Here is a 20,667-nt window from a genome sequence, read left to right on the forward strand (position 1 = left end):
TTGCGCAATTTTTACTGCTATAGGGACGCAGACACCCCTCCTCTCGGCCACCACATACGCCCCAGCAGCCAGAGCTAAACTTCGAGCAACCAGGTGCATGCTTCTGGTTTCCCTCCAGTCCCAGGCCCCTAGGAGGCAGCGAAGAGCAGTTTTGCCCAGGTGCCGGGACATACGTGTGGCCTGGGTCCCCAAGGCTGTGGAGGGAGTAACCGCACTGCCCTGTTTCCTGTGTGAGACTGGTTTGCTTGAAGAGTCCCCCGCTTGACCTGCCCTGCGGTGTCCCCAGCTCCATGAATGAGGCTGAAGGCTGGGCCGGGGCCCAAGGCAGAGTTCCCAGTGGGCATTTTCACTGACTCTTGCCCAAAGGACCAGCCTGGCATTAAGGCTCCAAAGACTCAGGTGTCCCTTGTTCTCAGAACGTCCACAGTGTCGCAGACTGTGGGTTCTGCCCATCTTTCCTGGGGAAGCGCTTTCAGATTCTGTTTGGATCTAGTTCCAGAATCTGCTCTCAGCCCAGTCCCTTCGGTGGCCGCTGGTCCTGGCTGGGTTTTCCAGTTCTCAGTCCTTTCCAGGGACCCAGTTTTCTGCCACCACCTGGCTTGGACACCAGGACCCAGCCCAGAGTTACCAAGCCTGGCAGAGCCAGGAGTCCACGGGCTCAGCTGTGAACCCAGCGACCCGCGTCCATACCGAGGGAGGTCCTGGCTTTTCACTGTTTGTTGATGACTTTCTCTCCTGGTCTTACTCTGGTCCTGCCTGTCGAAAACCCCAAATACCAAGGGCACCATGTTGGCAACGCCCATATTAGTCCTGCACGAAGCCTTTCCCCAGAGCAGCTGACTGCACCTCCATCAGCTCCCGCTCCCCAGCCTGGTCCCAAGGAGCCATAGGAAGAAGCACAACTTTGCTATGTCCGGGGACCCCAAGGAGAGGTGGAGGGCCAGTCACAGGAGCGGGCAGCTCAGGGCGAGTGTCTGCCTTGCCCTCTCTCTCCACCCTCCAGAGCCCCTGTGCCCTATGACCCCAAGACCAGAGGTGCTGCCCTCCCTGTCTCCTGGACAAAGCACAAAGGAATGCCTGCCTGGCCTGAACCTGCCCATTGAGGGATTTTTTTTTTTTTCTGTCCCAGGAAACCTGGGATCCTAAGTACAGGGGCTTGGGGCAGTTTCACCTTGGGAAATCCCTGGGAAGGAGGTCTGTGTAGACAGGCCGTGAGCTTGAGCAGGGAACGGTGCTGAGGGCGGATCCCAGCAGGCACTGAGGGCAGAGGCTGCCCTGCTGCCTCATTTGCCCTCCCTCTGTGGGTTTGGCTATTTCCAGGAGCTCCTCCCATCCCCAGCCCTGCACTTTTCAGCCGAGTAGGAAGGTATGTAGGAGTGTATCTTGCAGACCTGACCCTCATGCTTTGGCCTTCATGCATGCCTCGAGAACTGACCAGTTTGCAAAGCCCCTGCCCCCATCCCTTTGCATCTTCAGGAATGAGCCCTGATGCTGAGTGGGGAGCTTTTGTTTGCTAGAATGTACCATTTGTTCCCTTTGGCAACCATACAGCTAGAGCTGAGGCTGGTGAACAGAGATGGAGTGCCCTGCTCTCCCGGGAAGCACCACTCATCCCAAGGAGGGCTCTTGGAACAAAATGCAGTGCAGGAGAGCAAAGGCAGGCTGGCCTGCGGGGGTTGGGGATACTCCGCCTCTCCTGCCATCTAGCCTGACCCGGCACATGGCAGGTTGCAAACACTAGCCAGAGGACTGTTTGCTGTGTGCCTTGCAGCACTGGCAGGAAACAAAGGGAATGTTGTGAACCATCTAGATTCCTGCAGGGAGAGTGGGCTGCTTAGAGCCAGGGCGTTTCCCTGGCTAAAGAAGGGCCACAGAAGCTCATTTTTCTAGGGCTTTGACAGTGGATTTTAAGCCCATTCCTCAGAACTACTTAGAAAGGGAGGTGGAGTTGGGGGAGCCCTGCCTCCTCCCGTGGCCTGCTGCTCCATGGTTTAGCTCTGTCCTCTACTGGTCCTCTGGTCCTGGTGTCTAGTTTTTGGGCCACTGAGGGAGTGGAGGTCAGTGTCCCAGACCTAAGCCCCTGTAAGGCGCTGAGTTGAAAACCTTAACTGAGTGACTATTGGTGCCAAAGACCCAGCTCCTGATGGATTTGGGATAAGAACCTGAGTGGGTGTGGGGCCTACCTAAGCCCAGAGGAGCTAATGAAGCTGGCGGGATTTGGGCCAGGCCAGCCCGGATGAGTGTAACTCCTACCCAACCCCGGGTCTGTCTCCCTTCACCCCTGGTAGCTGTGTTCTTATCCAGCCTTGTCCTGGGCCTGCATCTCTGTATATATAGTTGAGTATTGTGCGTATGTATTTATTCCTGGACAAGTGTGTTCATCTGCAGTCCTTTGCTTGAGGATAAGGTTTAGGATTGGGTCAAGATGAGACTATCAGGGCCAACTAAGGCAACCAGCTCCTGTTCCTTCCCAAACCCTTGGGATACTGGTCAGTCCCAAGACCACCCCGACAATCAGGCAGGCTCCCCTGCCACAGCCCGCAGGGCCCCAGGGAAGTGTGGCTAGGGCTCTTGCAATCGGGTGCCAAGACCCAAGGAGACAGACGCTGGCACCCACTGACCATCTACTGAGCAGTGCTGGTAGGGACTGCCACTGGCCCCTGGCCCTACCTTCCCTGCAGCAGGCCTGGCTTTGAGGGGCAGCTTCCCTCACCCCAAGCACATCAGGCCGAGGGGTGGAGAGCATTTTTTGGTTTTGTTTCTGAAGTGGTGCCTGTACCTCCAGCCCCCAGGGGGCCTTCCCCGGCCCCACTTCTTCCCCCACCCAGGCATCACCATCCCAGCACTTTGCTTCACGTCATCTGTAGATGCCCTTTGCCGAATGTACCTGAGTGTATGTATTTAAAAGGACTCACATGGGCATCAAAGAATTTATGGCTTTGTATCTAATAAAAGATGGTGAACTGGACTATTTGCTTTGGGAAGGCTAATGGCAAGTGGTTGTGAGAACTCTTTGCAGCTGAACTCTGAAACAGGGCAGAATGATGGATGAAAACGTGACAAGACTCAACCTCAGCACTGGCAGCATTGCAGGCATCCTGGCCACTGTGCCACTGCTCACTCCTACAGTTTCAAGTCAGGAGGGATGCCACATCCAATCCTGCTCATCACCCATTCTGCTTCTAGTTGATCTAATCAGGGGTGCTCAGACTTTAGAGATATCTGTACTGGTCATTCCAAAGTTCCACTAGTCACCAAAATAGGACTTGTTACCTCAACTGCTTGAGGAAGGAAAAGACCTTGAGTCAGAGAAACCAAAAGATTCATCCCAAAGAACGTGGCCTTAGAAGGGGCACATAAGGTAATCCAATACATTTACTCAAAGCCAGAAACAAACCCTGGGAGCAGTGTCTGGCTCAGTCAGTCCACATGATCTCAGAAGAAAACAAAGCACTCCTGCATCTGAAGAAACTTCTGGGACTAGACACCTAAAGAGAAAGAAATTTCTGGACAGGGCAAGGCAGCTGGTGCTGCTCCCCATTGGTAGAGTCAGGCGTCCTTCTGCTTTGACAACCGATCTACCAAAGGCTGCTAAGGACTAACAGGAGGGAAGATAATTTTCACTCTTCTACCTATAGGACAAGTCAGTGTAAAAACAAAAATTCTGAGCAGCACTCAATACATTTATAAATAATGCTAAATGACCAAAATATTTGCAAAGTGATTTCTAAGTCTAAGATTTATTTAAATAATCTCCGGTGAGAATGCAGTGGGCCAATCACACCCTTTTCCTTGTAACACGTAACCAAAAGAAAAAGCACACCCTGGAGCCAGCCTGCCAGCCACTTGGGAGGAGTGGAGTGCCCCTCAATGGGGGCGGCCACGACCTCGGCCCCGGCCAGCAACTGGGGGAGCATCCACTGTCGAGCGCGGGTTCTTGATGGTTTCATCGACCGACACGATAAGGCACGCAGCCTCAGAAGCAGCAGTCAGGGCATTGATCCGCACCATAGCTGGTTCCCAGACGAAGGCTTCAAAGTTGTCAGCAATGTCCTCATTGTTGACGTCCACCCCATACCACATGCCCCCCTGAAAGAACAGCAAGGGGGAAGGATATAGAAAAGTCCTCTAATTAGGTACCCTGCAAACATTTGCCCAGGTTTCTTAGGACCCGTCTCCCCGACTTTCTGAACCTGCCAGCATTCCCCTGAGAAAGATGGAATCTGGGGATCCACAACAGGAAGCCATGGGGATGCACCTGGCTGAGTTTCAGACTTTTCAGACTTTCAACACACTCCTCACACACACAGGCGCTCTGGACTTCTAGGAACACTGCTGTGTTTTGGGAAGTGTCCGTTTCCTGTCATCTGAAAGCTACACACCAAAACCATGGTTCTCAGGGGAAACTCCTTCCAATGCCATACATCACCATTACCTCACCTCACCTTACCGCTTCCATTAACCCCAGATTCATAGATAAGAAAACCAAGATCTAGGTACAAAGATTTACTAAAAGCAATGGTACCAGTCAGGTATAAGGTCTTTCACTGGAATGCTACAGTCATGATACCAGGCACTTAACTACAAACATGTCAAACACGGGGCAGTGCCAAGTTCTAGAGGGCACAAGTTGGATGTGGCCAAGCCAGTGCACCACAACACAGGAACCTCCAAAGTCCTCCTGGCACTGTGGCTTTCACCCTGCCCTCAGCGGAGAACAGGCAGTTGGTACTGAGACAAGTTCAAGCCATTACTCTATGCAGAGCACATTCAAACCTACCCAATTCCAGGACCCTGAGGAGAGGGAGGACTTACCTGGGCATGCCGAGCCCGCAGCTTATTGAGGATATTCGTGGCATCAAAACCAGCATTGTCACACAGCTGGCGCGGGATGATTTCCAAGGCCTTGGCATATGCTCCAATCAACAGCTGCTGTTTTCCTGGAATTGTCCTTGAGTAATCCCGCAGGTACTTGGAGAGCTCCATCTCAATGGCTCCACCACCAGCCACCACGGAATCGTTCTGGAGAGACCAGATCCATTGTTCATTACAATAGGCCAGGATTCTGGCCCAGCCTACAGTTGCGGCCAACACGGGTCATCAGTTTCTGGTCACAGCCCAGAAAGTGAGTGGCCAAAAACCAAGGCCCCCAAACTCACATTCTTTCCCCCACTCTATGCCCTGGCACATCCTCGTCTAGCACATCATAACTTCAAGTCGGTAACCAGTATGGCTTCTGCCCTCTTGCAACTTAACCCAAGGAGCACAATTGCCAGGATAACTGATTACAGAACTGCCTGAGATTAGGTCATAGACTTCAAGGAAGCACAGCACTATATATTTTAACAATGAGGATGCTTCTCTGATTTTTGAGGCTTATTCGAACCAATATACCACTCAGGCAAGAAAAGATTATACAAGGCAGAAAACATCACACAAATCTATGGTCTCACTGGCTCCCGAGATCAAGTAGCCATGAGCCCCGCACCTTGATGGCCCTTCTGACGATCATGATGGCATCATGCAGGGACCGTTCTGTCTCCTCCATAAACTGCTCAGCGCCACCTCGGAGGATGATGGTGCAAGTCTTGGCCTTGGGACAGCCAGTGAAGAAATTGTACCTGCACCCAGGATCAAATCACATGCGTGCGTGAACTCCCTTCTGCTGCCACCTCCCCCCCCCCCCCCGCATCTTAACCTTGTTGCCATGTCCTCCCAACACTCAACAGCTGTTCTACAGTTCCTGAATTTCCCCAATACCACCCTTGAAGACATGTTCTTGGCAAAGTCTGCAGTTATACTACAGAAGGTTAGACTGGAATAAGATTTTAGAGCCAATCAGAACTTCTTCATTCATGAAGTGGTCTTTGGCTATAATATATCCCCAAAAAAGGTGACGCCTCAAAAAACAAAACGAAACAAAAAAACCCGCACAGAATGGATACAATTAGACCCAGAAATTGGAGGAAGGCTGTATTCAGACAGGCACCATACATTCAGTCAACTGGCAGCTCAGAACCTGGCTTACCTCTCACATCCAATCTGGGTCTCCTCGAAGACCTGGCAGCTTCCCAATACCTCTGGCCCCAGAGCATTCACACTAGTCTGTATCGAGCCTCCGCAAGCCTAAGGAGCACAAGCAAGCATTGAAGGATCACACGAGTCCTAAAGTTTGTTTCTACTATCATTGGTCTCAAAACCAATTCCCGTGATGATTATGGCCAAGAAACCTAGAAGAGGGTCTCTGTGTTTTGAGTCACACCCAGTGGTACACAGTGCTTATTCCTGCGTCTGCTCTCAGAGATCACTTCTGGTGGGGTTTAGGGAACCACATGGGATACTGGGATCAAACCTGGGTAGCTGCATGCAAGGCAAACCCTATCCTTGCTGTTGCTTCAGCCCTGAATCACTCTCTTGAACTCCTTACCACCCCTTGGAAGGGTAAAAAACAAAAAAGCAAACCCCCCCCCCCACACACACAACAGATTTAAGACATGTAACATGTAAGATATAAAAGACAATAGGCATGGGGCTAAAGAGATAGCTGAAGGGACCTTCCCAGTCTGATCCCCAACCAGCATTGTTAATTTGGGCTTGATTTCCACATCATACGATCCCCTGAGCACTGCCAGAGCGATTCTTTAGTAAAGGACCAGGAATATGCCCTGAGCTCTGCTAGATGTGGCCCAAAACCTCCCTGCCATAGGGAGGAAAGCTGGCCAGAAGCATTAAACATCAACCTGTCTAACTGACCATAGCATTATTACTAGGTCCTCACACAAAAGACTTATTTCTTGGGCAGACCAACCTAGTATTATTAGTTTTTAGTTAAAAAAAAATGGAGGGGCCAACAAGATAGTGCCTCTTGCCTTACACACAAACCAATCCAGGCAGAGTTTTAACATCAATATGGTCCCTAGAGTATCACCAGGAGTAAAGTCTGAGCAGTACCAAAGGCAGCCCCCCCCCCCCCCCCAAAAGAAGGCAATTTCTGGCAGTTCTTAGAAGACCATGCAGCCCTAGACTTGTAAACAGAGCATGCAGTTCAGCCCTTTGTGCTACCATTTGGGCTAAGTAACTTTATGTTTTGGGCCACACCCCAGTGATGCTCAGGGAACCATACGGGGGGTTGGGAATCAAACCCGGGTCTGCAGTGTGCAAAGCAAGTACCTTACCTGCTGTCCTGGCTTCCCTGATCCTGTGCCAATTAACTTTAAAACATTAGGTATACAGAGTATACACAGCAAGACTGGAGTGCTTGAAGACAAAGCACAAAGCAAATGCAGCCAAAGGTCAATGGGCCAACCTGACAGTGTAGTGACAGCACCCTAGTGGTAAAGAGTTTTCTTTTGAAAACTCTTCCAGAGTCACCAAGACAGGCAGGAAGTCAAAGTGTGGTTACCATCATTGTCCTCTTCAGATCCTCCTCTGGCACTCGACCAGCACAGAACATGTCCCTGTCAGCAAAGTACTGCGTAGCCACATCCCCAATGGGGAGTTTGGATAAGATGACTTTGGCTCCAGAACGATGAATCCTCTCTAATTTTTCATAGAGAATATCCCACTCAGCATCAACAATTGCCTGATAATCCTGAAGAGGTCCAGAGAAGGCGGGAGAGAGGTTAGCATACAGTAGCTAAAATACAGCTCCAAAATAAACATGCTATTGATTTTGGGAATTAAAAAGGATAATCTTAGAAAACACAAAAAACTTTCAAATACAGAGGCCCGGAGTAATCCCAGGTATGAAAGCTACTCCAATGTTGGCATTGCCAAGATATGAAAAACCATCTACTCAGTAGTTTCTGCACTCTGAGACACTGCACCCATGGAGTTCCCTATGAAAGGACCACTTCCCCATCCAGTGTAAAGGACAGATTGTCCCAGAGCACCTGCTCAAAGGGGAGTGACACTGCTACTTCCAAGGACAGGCTTGGGGCTGCTAGTGAGGGGAGCACACCTGCCAGCAGTGTGGGGTCCAGCTTAGAGGAAGGAGCTGTATCTGTTCCCAAAGAGGAATCAGTACAGTGGTGAGGCACTGACAGTCCTCTCTGGAGCCAGAGGCTAACAGTTTGGGAGGCGCCCTACTGAAATCTCCTTGGGCCAGGTCAATCACTCAGGAAGGTCACAGGTAAAGAAGGACACAAGTGGGGATCTAAGTATCAAGACTAGCCGGGATGGCCTACCTCAACCGTGTGGACTCTCACTTCAGCATTATCTTTTTCAGCTTTCAGTTCAAGTTCAACATTTAAAAGTGCAATTTTCGGATCATTGTACTTTTTGGGTTGCATTTCAAACCCAGCATAAGAAAATGTCTTCTTAAATGCGACACCAGCTACCAGCTGGGACTCCTGTTCAGAAAACAATTTAACAGTTCAGTAGCATGAAATGAACCAGCACCCAAATCCCCATCCCCATGATCTTTCAGGTTAATCAAGTCTTTATTTCACTGTTATACTAAAATCTTTTTCATTATCCTGAGCTAGGTAACACAAAACTTATTTGGGTTGCCCCTTCTGTATTGTATAGTCAAGGCCTATTTGGGCTAGCTTTGCAGTCTAGCTTACAGAGAACCCGCTAAGGGTGTAGGCGGCAAGTATTTGCCTAAGGTGCCAGGAAAGGAACAAGGATTCCTGAACATGACACGATGCTTTGCCCTGCCTTTGGTCCCAACTCCACATCTTAGAGCCTTCTACTACATACACCTACACATACGCCAACACAGAGTTTAGCAGCTGTGCTGGGGCTGAGCTGCTTTCTCTTCCCACAAGAACAAAAGGATCAGAGCTTCCATGCCAGTTCCCGAGGGATCACTGTGGCCTCCCACTTCTCAATCTTTCAAAACATTAACTTCTACTGTTTGTTTCATAACTGAGCTTCCTGTGATTTGGATTTAATAGCAGCACAAACTTTAAAAATGTTTCAGGGGGGAGAGATGAACACTCTAAGAGATTTAGGCTCAAATCTTGGATCTCAATCTTTTTTTGGGGTTTGTTTTCAGGCCACACCCAAAGGCACTCAGGGATCACTCTTAGGAGTACTGGGGGTCAAACCTGAGTTAGTTGTGTGCAAGTCAGAGCCTTTCCCATTTTACTATCTCTCCACCCCTTAGATCTCGTTCTTACCAAACCAGTTTCCATTGGTGCAGATTACTTCTAAAAGGACACATACACTCACCAAGAGAGTGGATTTTACTTTCTACAATACAGTTTGAACTAAGAATTATCTATTTAAAGTAAATGACTATATCAGCTAAAAGTACTACTAAGATTTATTCACTGAGTCATTTATGAGCTGGCCCTACCCTGTCATATAATTCTGAAATCAGCAAGTTTAATTTCTGATAGTAAATACAGAAGTTACATAATCTATCAATACAGTGAGCGCGAGTGGTAGAGTATGGAATACAGTTCAATTTTGACTGCTGTCCAGTATCTGCTGTCCTGCCCTATCAAGCTCCCCGAAAGTCATGGGGAAAGCAGAAGCCTGTTGTGTGTAAGAGCAGACTTACCTCTAAGGCCCCACCTTGCACCTTCTTGATTCCAATCATTTTAAGTTGCAACAAATCATCGAGCATCATCACTGCATCTACAACCATTTTAGCAAAGAAGTTTTTCTGCTGGGAAATCAGCTTGGAGCTCAAAGCAGTCATGGCACACTTTTCTAGCAGCTTTCTCTGTTCCCTTAGACAAAAGAGGGAGACTCACATCAGATGTCTTGTCTGGTTCTGTTGCAAAGTGAAGGTGGTTTTGTTTCTAGCCTCTAATCTAGCCCTCACCAACTTCATCTCCTACATCTTCAGGGCAGATTTTCAGTGACAAATGATGACTGCAGGCAAAAACCTTGTGTGTGTGTGTGTGGTGAAGTGAGTAGTGACGTTGGCTGCGTGTGGTTGGGGCCACATCCATCAGTGTTAAGGGATTCATATACCATGCTGGGGATAGAACTAAGGTCAATCACATGGAAGAAAAACACCTTAGCTCTTGATCCTAATTTTCTTTCTTTCCAGATCCTATATCTTAATTTTTAAAATTGTCAATTTTTTAACCTTATTTGTTAAGGGTGTGTGTATGGTTGGGTGCCGGTAGTGCTTAGGGGCTACTTAGCTTACCCCACAGTGATTAAACCCAGGTGCTCCTCCTTTAAAAGCATGCACTGTCTGGCCCCATGACGGCCTTTAAATATCTATTGCCTCTTGTATGAGTTGAGCACAGCAAAGGACCTAGCAAGAGCCATAAGCCCTCAGAAGAGCTGCGACATGCTACTGTTCCCAGTTTGGCCCTACAGTCTTGGCTCTGAAAAGCCCACCACAGACTTACTCTCTATCTTCCTTCTTCACAGTCACAGCAATCTCTTTGATCTTGTTAACTGCCTGTCAAGAATAAAAGCTGAGTGAGATTTTTAAAAAAGAATTTTATTATTTTTTTCCTCTTCTTCTTCTTTTTTTTTTTTTGTTTTTGAGCCACACCCAGTGATGCTCAGGGGTTACTCCTGGCTCTGCACTCAGAGGACAGAGGATACAGGGATAGAACCAGGGCTAAGAACTATGGCAAACACCTTACCCTCTGCACTGCCCCTCTGGCCGAGCCTCTTGTGTTAGAATACAAACTAGAAGTTGATAATAATCTCTCCTGCCTTTCTCAATTAAGTGTTCCTGCCTATTCTCAAATTCACGCATTTCTATTCTACCAGAGCAATTAAAATATTTCAGCATCTTGTAGCTACTAAAAAAAAAATGAATTTCTGTAATCTAGAAAACTTTTAAAGTGCAGAGGTATAGTTCTGAAAATCACCAGGATGCTCCAGAACTTAAAACGAATAGAAACAAACCATGACACTAGATTAAGCCTAACTTTCTGGTAATTTAGATGTTAAAAATATTATTCGTCTGTTAAGCTTGACTTCTCAGACATTATTTTATTTTAATGACACTCCCTAGAGACAGAGACAGTTAAGGGAGAAGGTATTTTCCTCAAAGTAAAACCGACTTGCCCCAAATTACACGCATGGTCTCATGTTATGCCAGAAGGAACTTAATGAACAGTTTTCACTGAGTGCCTGTGATAGGTTTTTATCACAGCCTACCCTATAACCAAAGCTGTAGGGAAGTTAATACATCTAGTCAAATATTTACTAAGGACAGTCTATTCCCAGTCCCTCCACATCACAGTACAGGATAATGCTCTAAAGAGTAATGTAAAAAGCGCTCAGGCATTAAGTCAAATTAACCAATACTCCCATACCAAATTGGTGGCGGTGCGGAAAGCTCGGATGATGATCTGAGGGTGTAAACCTTCCTCCACATAAGGTTTCACCTGCTTCAGAAACTCTGCTGCCAACAGGGTAACTGAGGTGGTGCCATCACCAACCTGGAAGAGGGTAACAGGAAATTCACTTTTTCTCAAGTTCAGGAATAAATCCCTCAAATCTCTATTAGGCACTCCTGCAGACAGTTTAAGTGGGTGTAAAAGGTTTTCTGGAAGGTTTTCAAGTAAGTAGAAGGAAAACAGATGGAAGTTTTCTTCTCCTGGGCTACAAATTCTATCCCCAATCCAAGCTCATTCAGGTTTATCTTGAGCATCAAATGTCTGTCTTCCATATATGAAATCAAACATGCAAAACAATTCTAGATTTATGTAAAAAACCATTATGATAAAGTCAAGTCTGCTTATAATAATTACATGACAAAAAATTATGGGAGTAAGAGACAGGATAGAAATAAGAGTACATAATGATCTGTAAAACTTCACAAAATTATTTCCAGTCAAGTCAATCTTCTAAGACTTGTCCTTTATATTTGGGTGGGCAGGAAGGTTTTGGCCACACCCAGCGGTGCCCAGAAGAGCTATTCTAGCCTCTGAGTTCAGGCATCATTCCAGGCAGTGTTGGGGGGATCACATGGGCACCAGGGATTGAACCTAGGTCGGCCACGTGCAAGACAAGTACCCTATCTGCTGTACAACCCCAGCCCCTATATTTTAAACACTACTTGGAATATGACCAGTTTGCTAACCTTCTTATACAGTTTTCTATAAAGATCGAAACCATCCATTCCTCTTGAGGGGGGCTTGGGGGTACACCCAGTGATATCTGGGGTTATTCAAGGCTCAGGAATTGTTCCCAGAAGTCTGAGGGGGCCAAAAGTGCTGGGGACTAAACCATTATAAACCGTTATAATATACAGCACTTGGTAGAACTACATGCTTTCCCTTGGTTATTATCTCTTTGAGTTATTTCTCCAGCACTTAAGCACTCTGTTTATTTTCTGAAGGGGAGGGGAGTGGGGCTAGGGCTGTGTTCAGGGCTTACTCCTGACAGGGCTTAGAGGAACATATGTGGTGCCAGGAATTGAACTGGGATCAGCTGTGAGCACTAACCCACTGTGCTATCTCTCTGGTGCTTAAACCCTATTTTTTTTTTTATTTATTTATTGAATCACCGTGGGAAAGGTTACAAAGCTTTCAGGTTTAGGTCTGTCATGCAAATATCAAACACATTTCCCTTTACCAAAACTTATTTTTTACCATGAAGAACCCCAATAAAACCCCATCCCCCACCCCTCCCAGTCCCTGTGGGGCAGATGAATTCTAGTTAACACTCTATCTGCTTTCATTAGATTGTTTTCATTGTTTCAATAAAAGATTCACCACTATTATTTAGAGTTTACCCCCCCCAAATCAGACATGCTGAAAATGCATTGTGAAGTGATTTGCTTTCTACAGCTGGGTTCAAGAATTATATGTTGGTTTTCGATTTCTGCTATTTTACTTATTGACCCTGGAAGTATTTCTACTGAAAGTCAGATAGTTAAGAAATTGGTTTCTGTGCTCTGGAGACGTGGCCGTGCTGGAGAGCCGCTAGTGGGGGGCAACTGGTGGCCTCGGTAGGGCGTGAAGGGCGGACCGAAACGCCCCCCTTCCCATGAGGTTAAACCCTATTTTTAATGGGAGAAAATGAACTTAACCTTTAGCTTTAAAGACATGTATTTTCAACTTATTATGCCTAGAGTATAATGTATACTCAAGGGAAGAAAAGTGCCTTGAGAAGAGTTTAAGATGAGTTTAAGCTTCTAAGTTAAGCTGATAGTTATGGACAGAAAGTCAGTATTCCTTTGTTGAAGACATTGACAGATCGAATCCGCATTTTTCTCACTTTAAAGCTTCACAGATTTAGGTTTATTTATAATATTCTAAAATGCAAATATATCTCTTAGTATCTACTAGTATTTCTAGAATACTTCTGTAAGTCTTGGCAGGGTATTTTGGGGTTTTGAGAATTCTTGTATTATCTTTAAATAGTAAATATCTTTAACAGTTAATCACTGTTAAAAAAAAAAACCTGAAAATGTAGTCCTTTCAGCCTTATTTTATACTGTAACTAACTATAAACTATTGCTCTACCAACTCATTTGACTGAAAGAACACACAGGCCCAATACTAAGATATCAGCTACATACAATGGAACCAAACATTTTTTTTGGAGGCGGGTAGGGCATTTGCCTTGCATGCAACTGACCGAGGTTCAGTTCCTCTGTCCCTCTCAGAGAGCCTGGCAAGCTACCGAGAGTATCCCACCTGCATGGCAGAGCCTGGCAAGCTCCCCGTGGCTTATTCAATATGCCAAAAACAGTAACAACAAGTCTCACCATGGAGTCCTTACTGGTGCCCGCTCAAAGAAATTGATGAACAGAAGGACAGTGTTACAGTGCTACTTTTATTTGGGGGCTATACCTGATATTGCTCAGGACTTACACTAAAGATCACTCCTGGCTGGGCTTGGGGGGACTATGAGGTACCAGAGATTAAACCTGGGTTCACTTTGTGCAAGGGAAGTACCCACACCCACTGTACCATCTCTGTTCCCTGAAACAGTACATATTTCAAAAGACTACATAATCAGGGAACAGAGTGATAGTATAGTGGGCAGGGCATTTGCCTTGCATGTAGCTGACCCGGGTTTGATCCCTGGCATCGCATATGGTCCCCCAAGCATCGCCAGGGGTGATTCCTGAGTGAAAAGCCAGGAGTAACCCTTGTGCATTGCCAGGTGTGACGCCACCACCCCCCAAAAGAGTACAGATTAATCTAAATACTTTTAGATGTATTAACCATGCAATTATAATTAGATATAAATTAAAAAAGGGTTTTTTTCTTTTGGAGGCCACAAAAACAGTACTCCAGGCCTACACCCAGCTTGTTGTTTGGGGCTTGTGCCCAGTGGCACTCAAAGGTTCATTAGAGTTAAGGATCAAACCCAGGGCTCCTGTATGCGAAGTATATGCTTTGGCTACAGTCATAATTTTTTTTAAAGAAGAAATTTAGTTTTTTTGTGCCATACTCAGGGCTGTTTCCTGGTTTTGTGCTCAAGGTTCATTCCTGTCCATGTTTGGCAGACCATTAAGCAACCACTACGGGAATCAAAGTAGGGTTGGTTGTGTGCAAGGAAAGGGCTTTAACCCTGTACTATCTCTTTGTCTCTAAAATGTTTAAAAAGAAGAATGGAAAGGAACAAGTTATCACAAGTTTCAACCTGTTTAAACAAATAGGCTTGATTTTCATACCTCAGCATCCTGGGATTTGGCAATGTCCACTAAGGTCTTTGCTGCAGGATGGATGACATCAAGGAGTTTCAGAATTGTGGCCCCATCATTAGAAATTGTTGCTTTGCCTTAAAAGAATTCAAAGTGGAAACTTAAAGATCCTTTCATAAAATTCTGTCTAAGCCTAGGAAAGCTCAAAGGGTTGAAGTGGATACTCTGCATGTGGGTACACAAGCTCTGATCGCAATACCCCATGAGCCCCTCAAGTGTGTCAGGAATAGCCCCCCAGACCTCCATGGAGTTTGTCACACTGCAATGTGTCACACCCGCTCCACAATTTTTATCTTCCAGGTGGATCTGGAGTCCATGTATACTTTACTGGGATGGGCCAAGGGGCTAGTGGGAGGACACATTTTATCTTTTTTTGGGGGGAGGGGTGTTGGGTCACACCCAACAGTGCCTAGCATCACTGGGGGGAGGGGGGAATATGGGGAGGACATGCTCAGGGATCATATGGGGTACCAGGGATCAAATCTTGTCAGCTGTGTGCCTGTGTGCATGGCAAAGGCCCTACTTGCTATACTATCACTCTGGCCCCCTAATTTAATCTTTCAATACCTAGCTTGGTGTACAAAGGGATCTATTCATTCAGTACCTTCAACTAACCATGTCTTTCCCTAAATGAGAATGAGTAACCATTTCAACATTTGGGACAGGCTCATAGAGATAGCAGAGGAGGTAAGGCATATGTCTTACACGTGTGCAACCAAATTTGATCCCAAGTGAAACAGTCCCCTGTGCACCACTAGGAGGGATCCCCAAAAAACATTTTTGGGGCTCTGTAATTGTTATGGAGACCACATTCGGCAGTGTACTCTTCATCACAGGTATATGGCCCCCAGTGCTTGATAGTTTTAACACAATACACTAGTATTCAACTTGTTAACTACTATACTAAAACGGGAGAGTATGTGCAGGGCACAGTTAAGAGTGCTTGCCTGCAGCCAACTGTGGTGCTTAATTCCCACCCATGGTCTCCCCCAAGCATTGCCAGGTGCAGCCCGAGAGGCCCCTAGGAGCCACTGGAGTTATCCAGGTAATTCCTGGACCATAGGGTCCAAGAGGCACTATATCCCCTGGCTGAGAACTGAACTGATAGCTGAGCTGTACAAAAATCATCAAAGTGACGCCAGACACATTAACACACCCACCACCCTTAAATGGAAAGGACTATAGACAACTCTGACTAAATCTCTCTGCAAGGCAGCCAGCTCCTAAGCTTAGTTTCCCTCACAGTCCCTCCAAGTTCAGCATTCAGAATAATGTATGAAATGCAACTACTTCACAGCAGACATTTCTGATGCCAACCTTTGCCAGCCCAAACACTCTAGGTTCCCTTCTACTGCACAATGGCCCAAGGAACCCTGTAAACTTACCTCGGCCATCCACAATGAGCTTGTCCATGCCACGAGGGCCCAGTGTGGTCCTAACAGCCTCAGCAATTACCTGGCAAGCGCTGATGTTACTTACAAGCTGGGGAATGCCTTGGGAGCTATCAGTCCCCTCTTTCAACAGGATAACTGGTGTGGGCTAGAGAGAAAGAGAAAGTAATTGAGTAAATTTAACAAACACCTATTACAACGAAGCTCAATGAAGAAGGGAGAGGAAAAAAAAGAGTCGTATGTCCCCTGAACAGAAATTGCTGAAGGCCTTTTAAAATCACATTCTCCTCCATGGTCTACCCCTTTCAATCCTTAACAAGACTCTATATCCCCTGACACTGCCAAGACTATAGTATACCTAACAGGAACTGCTAGAAAATTGTGTGAGAAGCACTGGTTTAATCTAAAAGAAAAAACTATTCTCTGGGGGTCCAGTTCAGTGATCAGGGGGGCATGCCATGCACACTGCAGGGATCAAATTCAATCCACAGCATGCAATATTGCATGGTCCCCTGAACCACTGGTCCCAAACAATGCTGCATCACCAGACCCTGGCATTGAACCATTCACAGAGTGAGCTGAGTAGCACTTCAAACAATACAAACCCCTGAACCCTGCTTGGAAGCCAGCTATCCTGCCCCTAATAATGAATGATTCTCTGGTGAACAGTCTTACCAAATTCTGACCCTATTTCCCATGTTGAAAAAATCAATCCGATTACATGCAGGAGGAAACAGCTGATCACGCTCAGGAATACCTTCCAGCGAATCAGCCACTTCTCTCACCCCACACCCTTATGGCTTAATGCTAAGGGGGATGGAAAACTGAAGCCAACCATGTGGTGCCAAGAGCACCAAAAGATGCCCAGACATGTGAACTACAATAAACGATGTTTATCTGGAACATGGGAAAACAGGTAGAGGCGAAAATGCTACATTTATTTTTCCTTGCAAAATGACAACAAATCATACAGCAGTGTCTTCATCTCCCACTTTGACTCTAAGCTCCTGGTAACTAATCACCAGTCAAATATCCCAAAGAAAATGCACAATGACTATACTAATTCTATATATAAATGATGTGTGATTTGAGGAAAAAGTGATTTAACATTAACGCAGGTAATAGAATATGAAGGATCTAAATGGTTAACTGGTTTCCAGGAGCCTATGTAGAAATGGCAAGCATTTCTGACATGACAAGTGTGGGGAGAATCCCCATGGTGCATAGAAAAGCCCCCAAGCACTGCAAGGGTGCAGACAAAAAGAAAAACATTGAAACAAAACCCCAAGTGTGAAAATTACCACTCTTCCTCCTTAGAGTAAACCGCTCTATGCTTCTGCATATTAACATCTTGACCTCTTATTTTCTCTAGCTGCCCCTCCCAACCCCGCAAAATAGGACCCCTGCCAGTCACATTCGGTCCACCACGCAAGCCTTATGGGCTTATCACACCACAATCAGGCCTAGTGGTCTAGAAGTTCAACGCAAGGGTCTCTGAGGATGCTGTGCTGCGCTGGCCTCAATGCCAGGGACTTCCTGGGCTACCCCAGCAGTGTTCAAGACCTTCAGGGTACATCTGGTGATGCTAGGGGGGACTCCAGTGCTGGAGATCTAACCGGGGATGGTGGTATGCAAAGCATGTGCCTTACACTGTTATTACCTCTTCTGGCCCTGGACACTTTTATATTAATTGCCATCGCCTATCCATCCTGTGGAAAGTATAAGTCTCCCAAAAGTGATCACGGTAACCTGCAGAATGTGTGAATTTGGCTGTGTGTGTGTACATTAGCTTTGGCTGCTGAAAATTCACTGCTACACATAACTCAAGTGTTTTGAGATAAGCCCTAAAATAAAAACAGAACTGGGATTTTTCCTTTCACTTTTCTTTTTGGGGGGCCACACCTAGTGATGCTCAGGGCTTACTCCTGGCTCTGCACTCAGGAATTATTCCTAACGGTGCTCAGGGGACCATATGGGATGCTGGGGATCAAGCCCAGGTTGGGCCCATGCAAGGCAAGTGACATACCTACTGTCCAGCCACAGCACTTTTTTTTTCTTTTTGGAAAAAACTTGCAGTAAATTTTTAAGTACAAAGCAGTAACACTTGGAAGTGGTTAGCAAACAGTCTGTAAATTGCCTAATTTACAGAAAAGGAGTAAGTCCATGGGGAAAGTTAAGGCAACACGGTTGGACTGAGCTGACAAGCCCACAAACAGGCTGCACATTCAGAGCAGGCACTGCTACAAAAGTCCAAGTCCTGTGCCCGAGTTACTTAACCAATCTCACCTGTTTTTTTTCTTTCTTAACACAGAATGCCAGGGATATCATGGAAAGCTTGAGAATTTCAACTTACTGATCTTCCTCCTTAAGAGTTTGCATTAAGGAGGGTGGTGATAACGCAGTGGGAAGGGCCGCCACGCATGCAGCCAACCCGGGTTTGATCCCAGGAATCCCATACGGTCCCCCAAGCACCTCCAGGAGTGATTCCTGAATGCAGAGCCAGGAGTAACCCTTGAGCATCACCAGGTGTGACCCAAAAAACAAACAAAAAAACCATAGAGTTTCTATTAAGCTTTTCTATAAACTCAGATGTTGGAGGGTCCAGGGATAGTTCAATGGTAAAGGCTTGTAGGTCTGAGGCCTTAAATTCAATCTCCACCACCCGCCCACGTATGATTCGGTGACACTGCTGAATCACAATAAAAAATAAAGCTCCCTGGCAAGATTCAATTATGAGCACATTGAAACTCATGAGTGTGTGACCCCTGGTCACCCCAACAAAAGAGTAAGTAGGATGGGCCTGACAGCAACAAATTCAACCTACAAAGGCAAGGATATATATTCTCTACAAACTGTGCCAAAGTCATAGGACTAGAGCTTTTAGGGGGTTCTTATTACCTCTTCAATGTCAAAAGGCTTCTAGAATACCAGGCATCAATTTGAGGCTAGTAAGGATTCTCTGTGATAGAAGTTTCACATTCTGATAAAGAAGAGATAAGTCTACACACCAAGAAAGAGTCAAACACAATGTCTGGAGCCCAATGGTGGAGCTTTTTCTTTTTTTTTTCCACTCAACAGAAGAACCCTGCTTCTGATCCTTATTCCTCCAAATGCCACCTAAAAGAAACCATGATAGTCTCCTTGGCAGAGAGGATGGATGACAGTGGAGGAACCAAGCACCTATCCTGCAGACTGGCTGACTTTTACTAGGCTACTATATGCTGGGCACTTCACTGGCTGCAATTCACTTCATCCCACAAACAATCTCTTATTGCTATCCCTTCTACAAGACTAACTTAGTAACTGTTACTAACATGTTCAAAGTCACATGCCAAGTGGCAGAGACAAGTCACACTCTCAACTGTTACCCAATGTGGCTACTGGGCAGATGAAGATAACTTCAGTGACAGAGACACAGTGAAGACTTGTGAGGGCATGGTTCAAAGAGAACAGAGGCAGACAAACGCCAGCTTCCTTCCTGGGTACAACCTGGATGCACAGGGCATGCACAGGGCTGCAGAACCTTACAGGTGCCAGTCTGGTAGCTACCCCGACAGGGAGAAAGCCTCAGGACGCAGGAAAACTAACAGAACCCACTAGGATGAAGAGGGCCAAGTGAGTGACACCAACAGCACGGGAAGGTTTTGCCTCAAATAAATACCTCCTTATCAACAGGGCTGCTAGGCAGGTACTGGGGGGGGGGGGGGGAAGGAGGGGGAGGGGGTTACGAATCCAAGGGAAGCTTGGGACCAATGCAAAGTACCTGCTTATTAGAAGTAGAGGGGCTGGGCTAGGAAGGGGGGGGGGGGGCGTGCCAAGCTCAGCATCCTCCCTCCATTCAAAGCCAGACCCAGAATTAGGGACGGGGGGGGGGGGGGGCGGGGAGAGCCGGGTCTGAAGGCACATTTTGGAGGGCCAGACTAGGTCAAAGGCTGAGCCCCCTCCCCCCAACCACCACCAGCTGGGCAAGGCACCTTCGGGGGAGAGGGGCGCGCGAAACGCTGCGTTTCCTGAATGAGTGTCTCGACGGAGATGAGCACGGGTTAGGGCGTGGGGCCCCCCTCCCACGGCACAGCCCCCACGCGGCTTCGGCCCGGCCACACGCGGCGTCCATCTTGGCCCAGTCCCCACCCTCCAGCACCCGGAGGAGAAGCAGAGCTTCCCGGCCAAGCGGCCGACCCACCCGCACGGGCCTAACGCACGCCCCGACTGGGGGCGGGGGGCGGGGGGGGGTCTCCAAAAACCACCCCGTCTCGGCGGCGGCTTCTCGGCGCCGAAGCGACGTGGGGCTCGCAGCGCCCAAGTCGGCCGGACCAGCACGCTCCCCGCCCCCCACCCACCCACCCGAAGGCCCCTCGAGGGTTTAGATCAACCCAGACTGAAGCGGGCCGGGGTCCCGAAATGCAGAGGCTTCAGGACAAAAAAACGAATGAATAAAGCAGGGGAGGCCCCTCCCGAGCCGGCCACAGCCAGGCGGCGCCGGCCACGACCTCGATGGCAACGGATGGTCTTGGATGCGCGAGCCGCCACTCACCATCATCTTGGAAGCTTCTGCAGTGGCCCGCTCTCACTCCTCCGTGGCCGGGCTGCCCAGCAAGCCCACAATGCCCCGCGCCGCCGAAGGTCCCAGAAGCTCTGGGAAGCCGTTAGCCCGGGAGAGGAAGAGGAAGAACCACTTCCGGTACT

The 20,667-nt window shown here is 47.5% G+C and overlaps 1 protein-coding gene across 1 annotated transcript; it reads right to left on the bottom strand.

Moving 5' to 3' along the window:
- Nucleotides 1–3,702: 3,702 nt before the first annotated feature.
- CCT7 (chaperonin containing TCP1 subunit 7) lies at nucleotides 3,703–20,654 on the bottom strand. Its single transcript, XM_056122498.1, has 12 exons — nucleotides 20,516–20,654; nucleotides 15,976–16,129; nucleotides 14,561–14,667; nucleotides 11,244–11,369; nucleotides 10,320–10,372; nucleotides 9,512–9,683; nucleotides 8,187–8,351; nucleotides 7,403–7,591; nucleotides 6,029–6,126; nucleotides 5,489–5,621; nucleotides 4,816–5,022; nucleotides 3,703–4,089 (listed from the first exon to the last, which is right to left on the bottom strand). The coding sequence occupies exons 1-12, from the start codon at nucleotides 20,519–20,521 to the stop codon at nucleotides 3,868–3,870; spliced, it is 1,632 nt and encodes a 543-aa protein (XP_055978473.1). The 5' UTR covers nucleotides 20,522–20,654; the 3' UTR covers nucleotides 3,703–3,867.
- Between the last annotated feature and the right edge of the window lie 13 nt (nucleotides 20,655–20,667).

The sequence above is a fragment of the Sorex fumeus genome, unplaced genomic scaffold (assembly GCF_029834395.1).
Source record: "Sorex fumeus unplaced genomic scaffold, SorFum_2.1 ptg000006l, whole genome shotgun sequence".
Lineage (NCBI taxonomy): Eukaryota > Metazoa > Chordata > Mammalia > Eulipotyphla > Soricidae > Sorex > Sorex fumeus.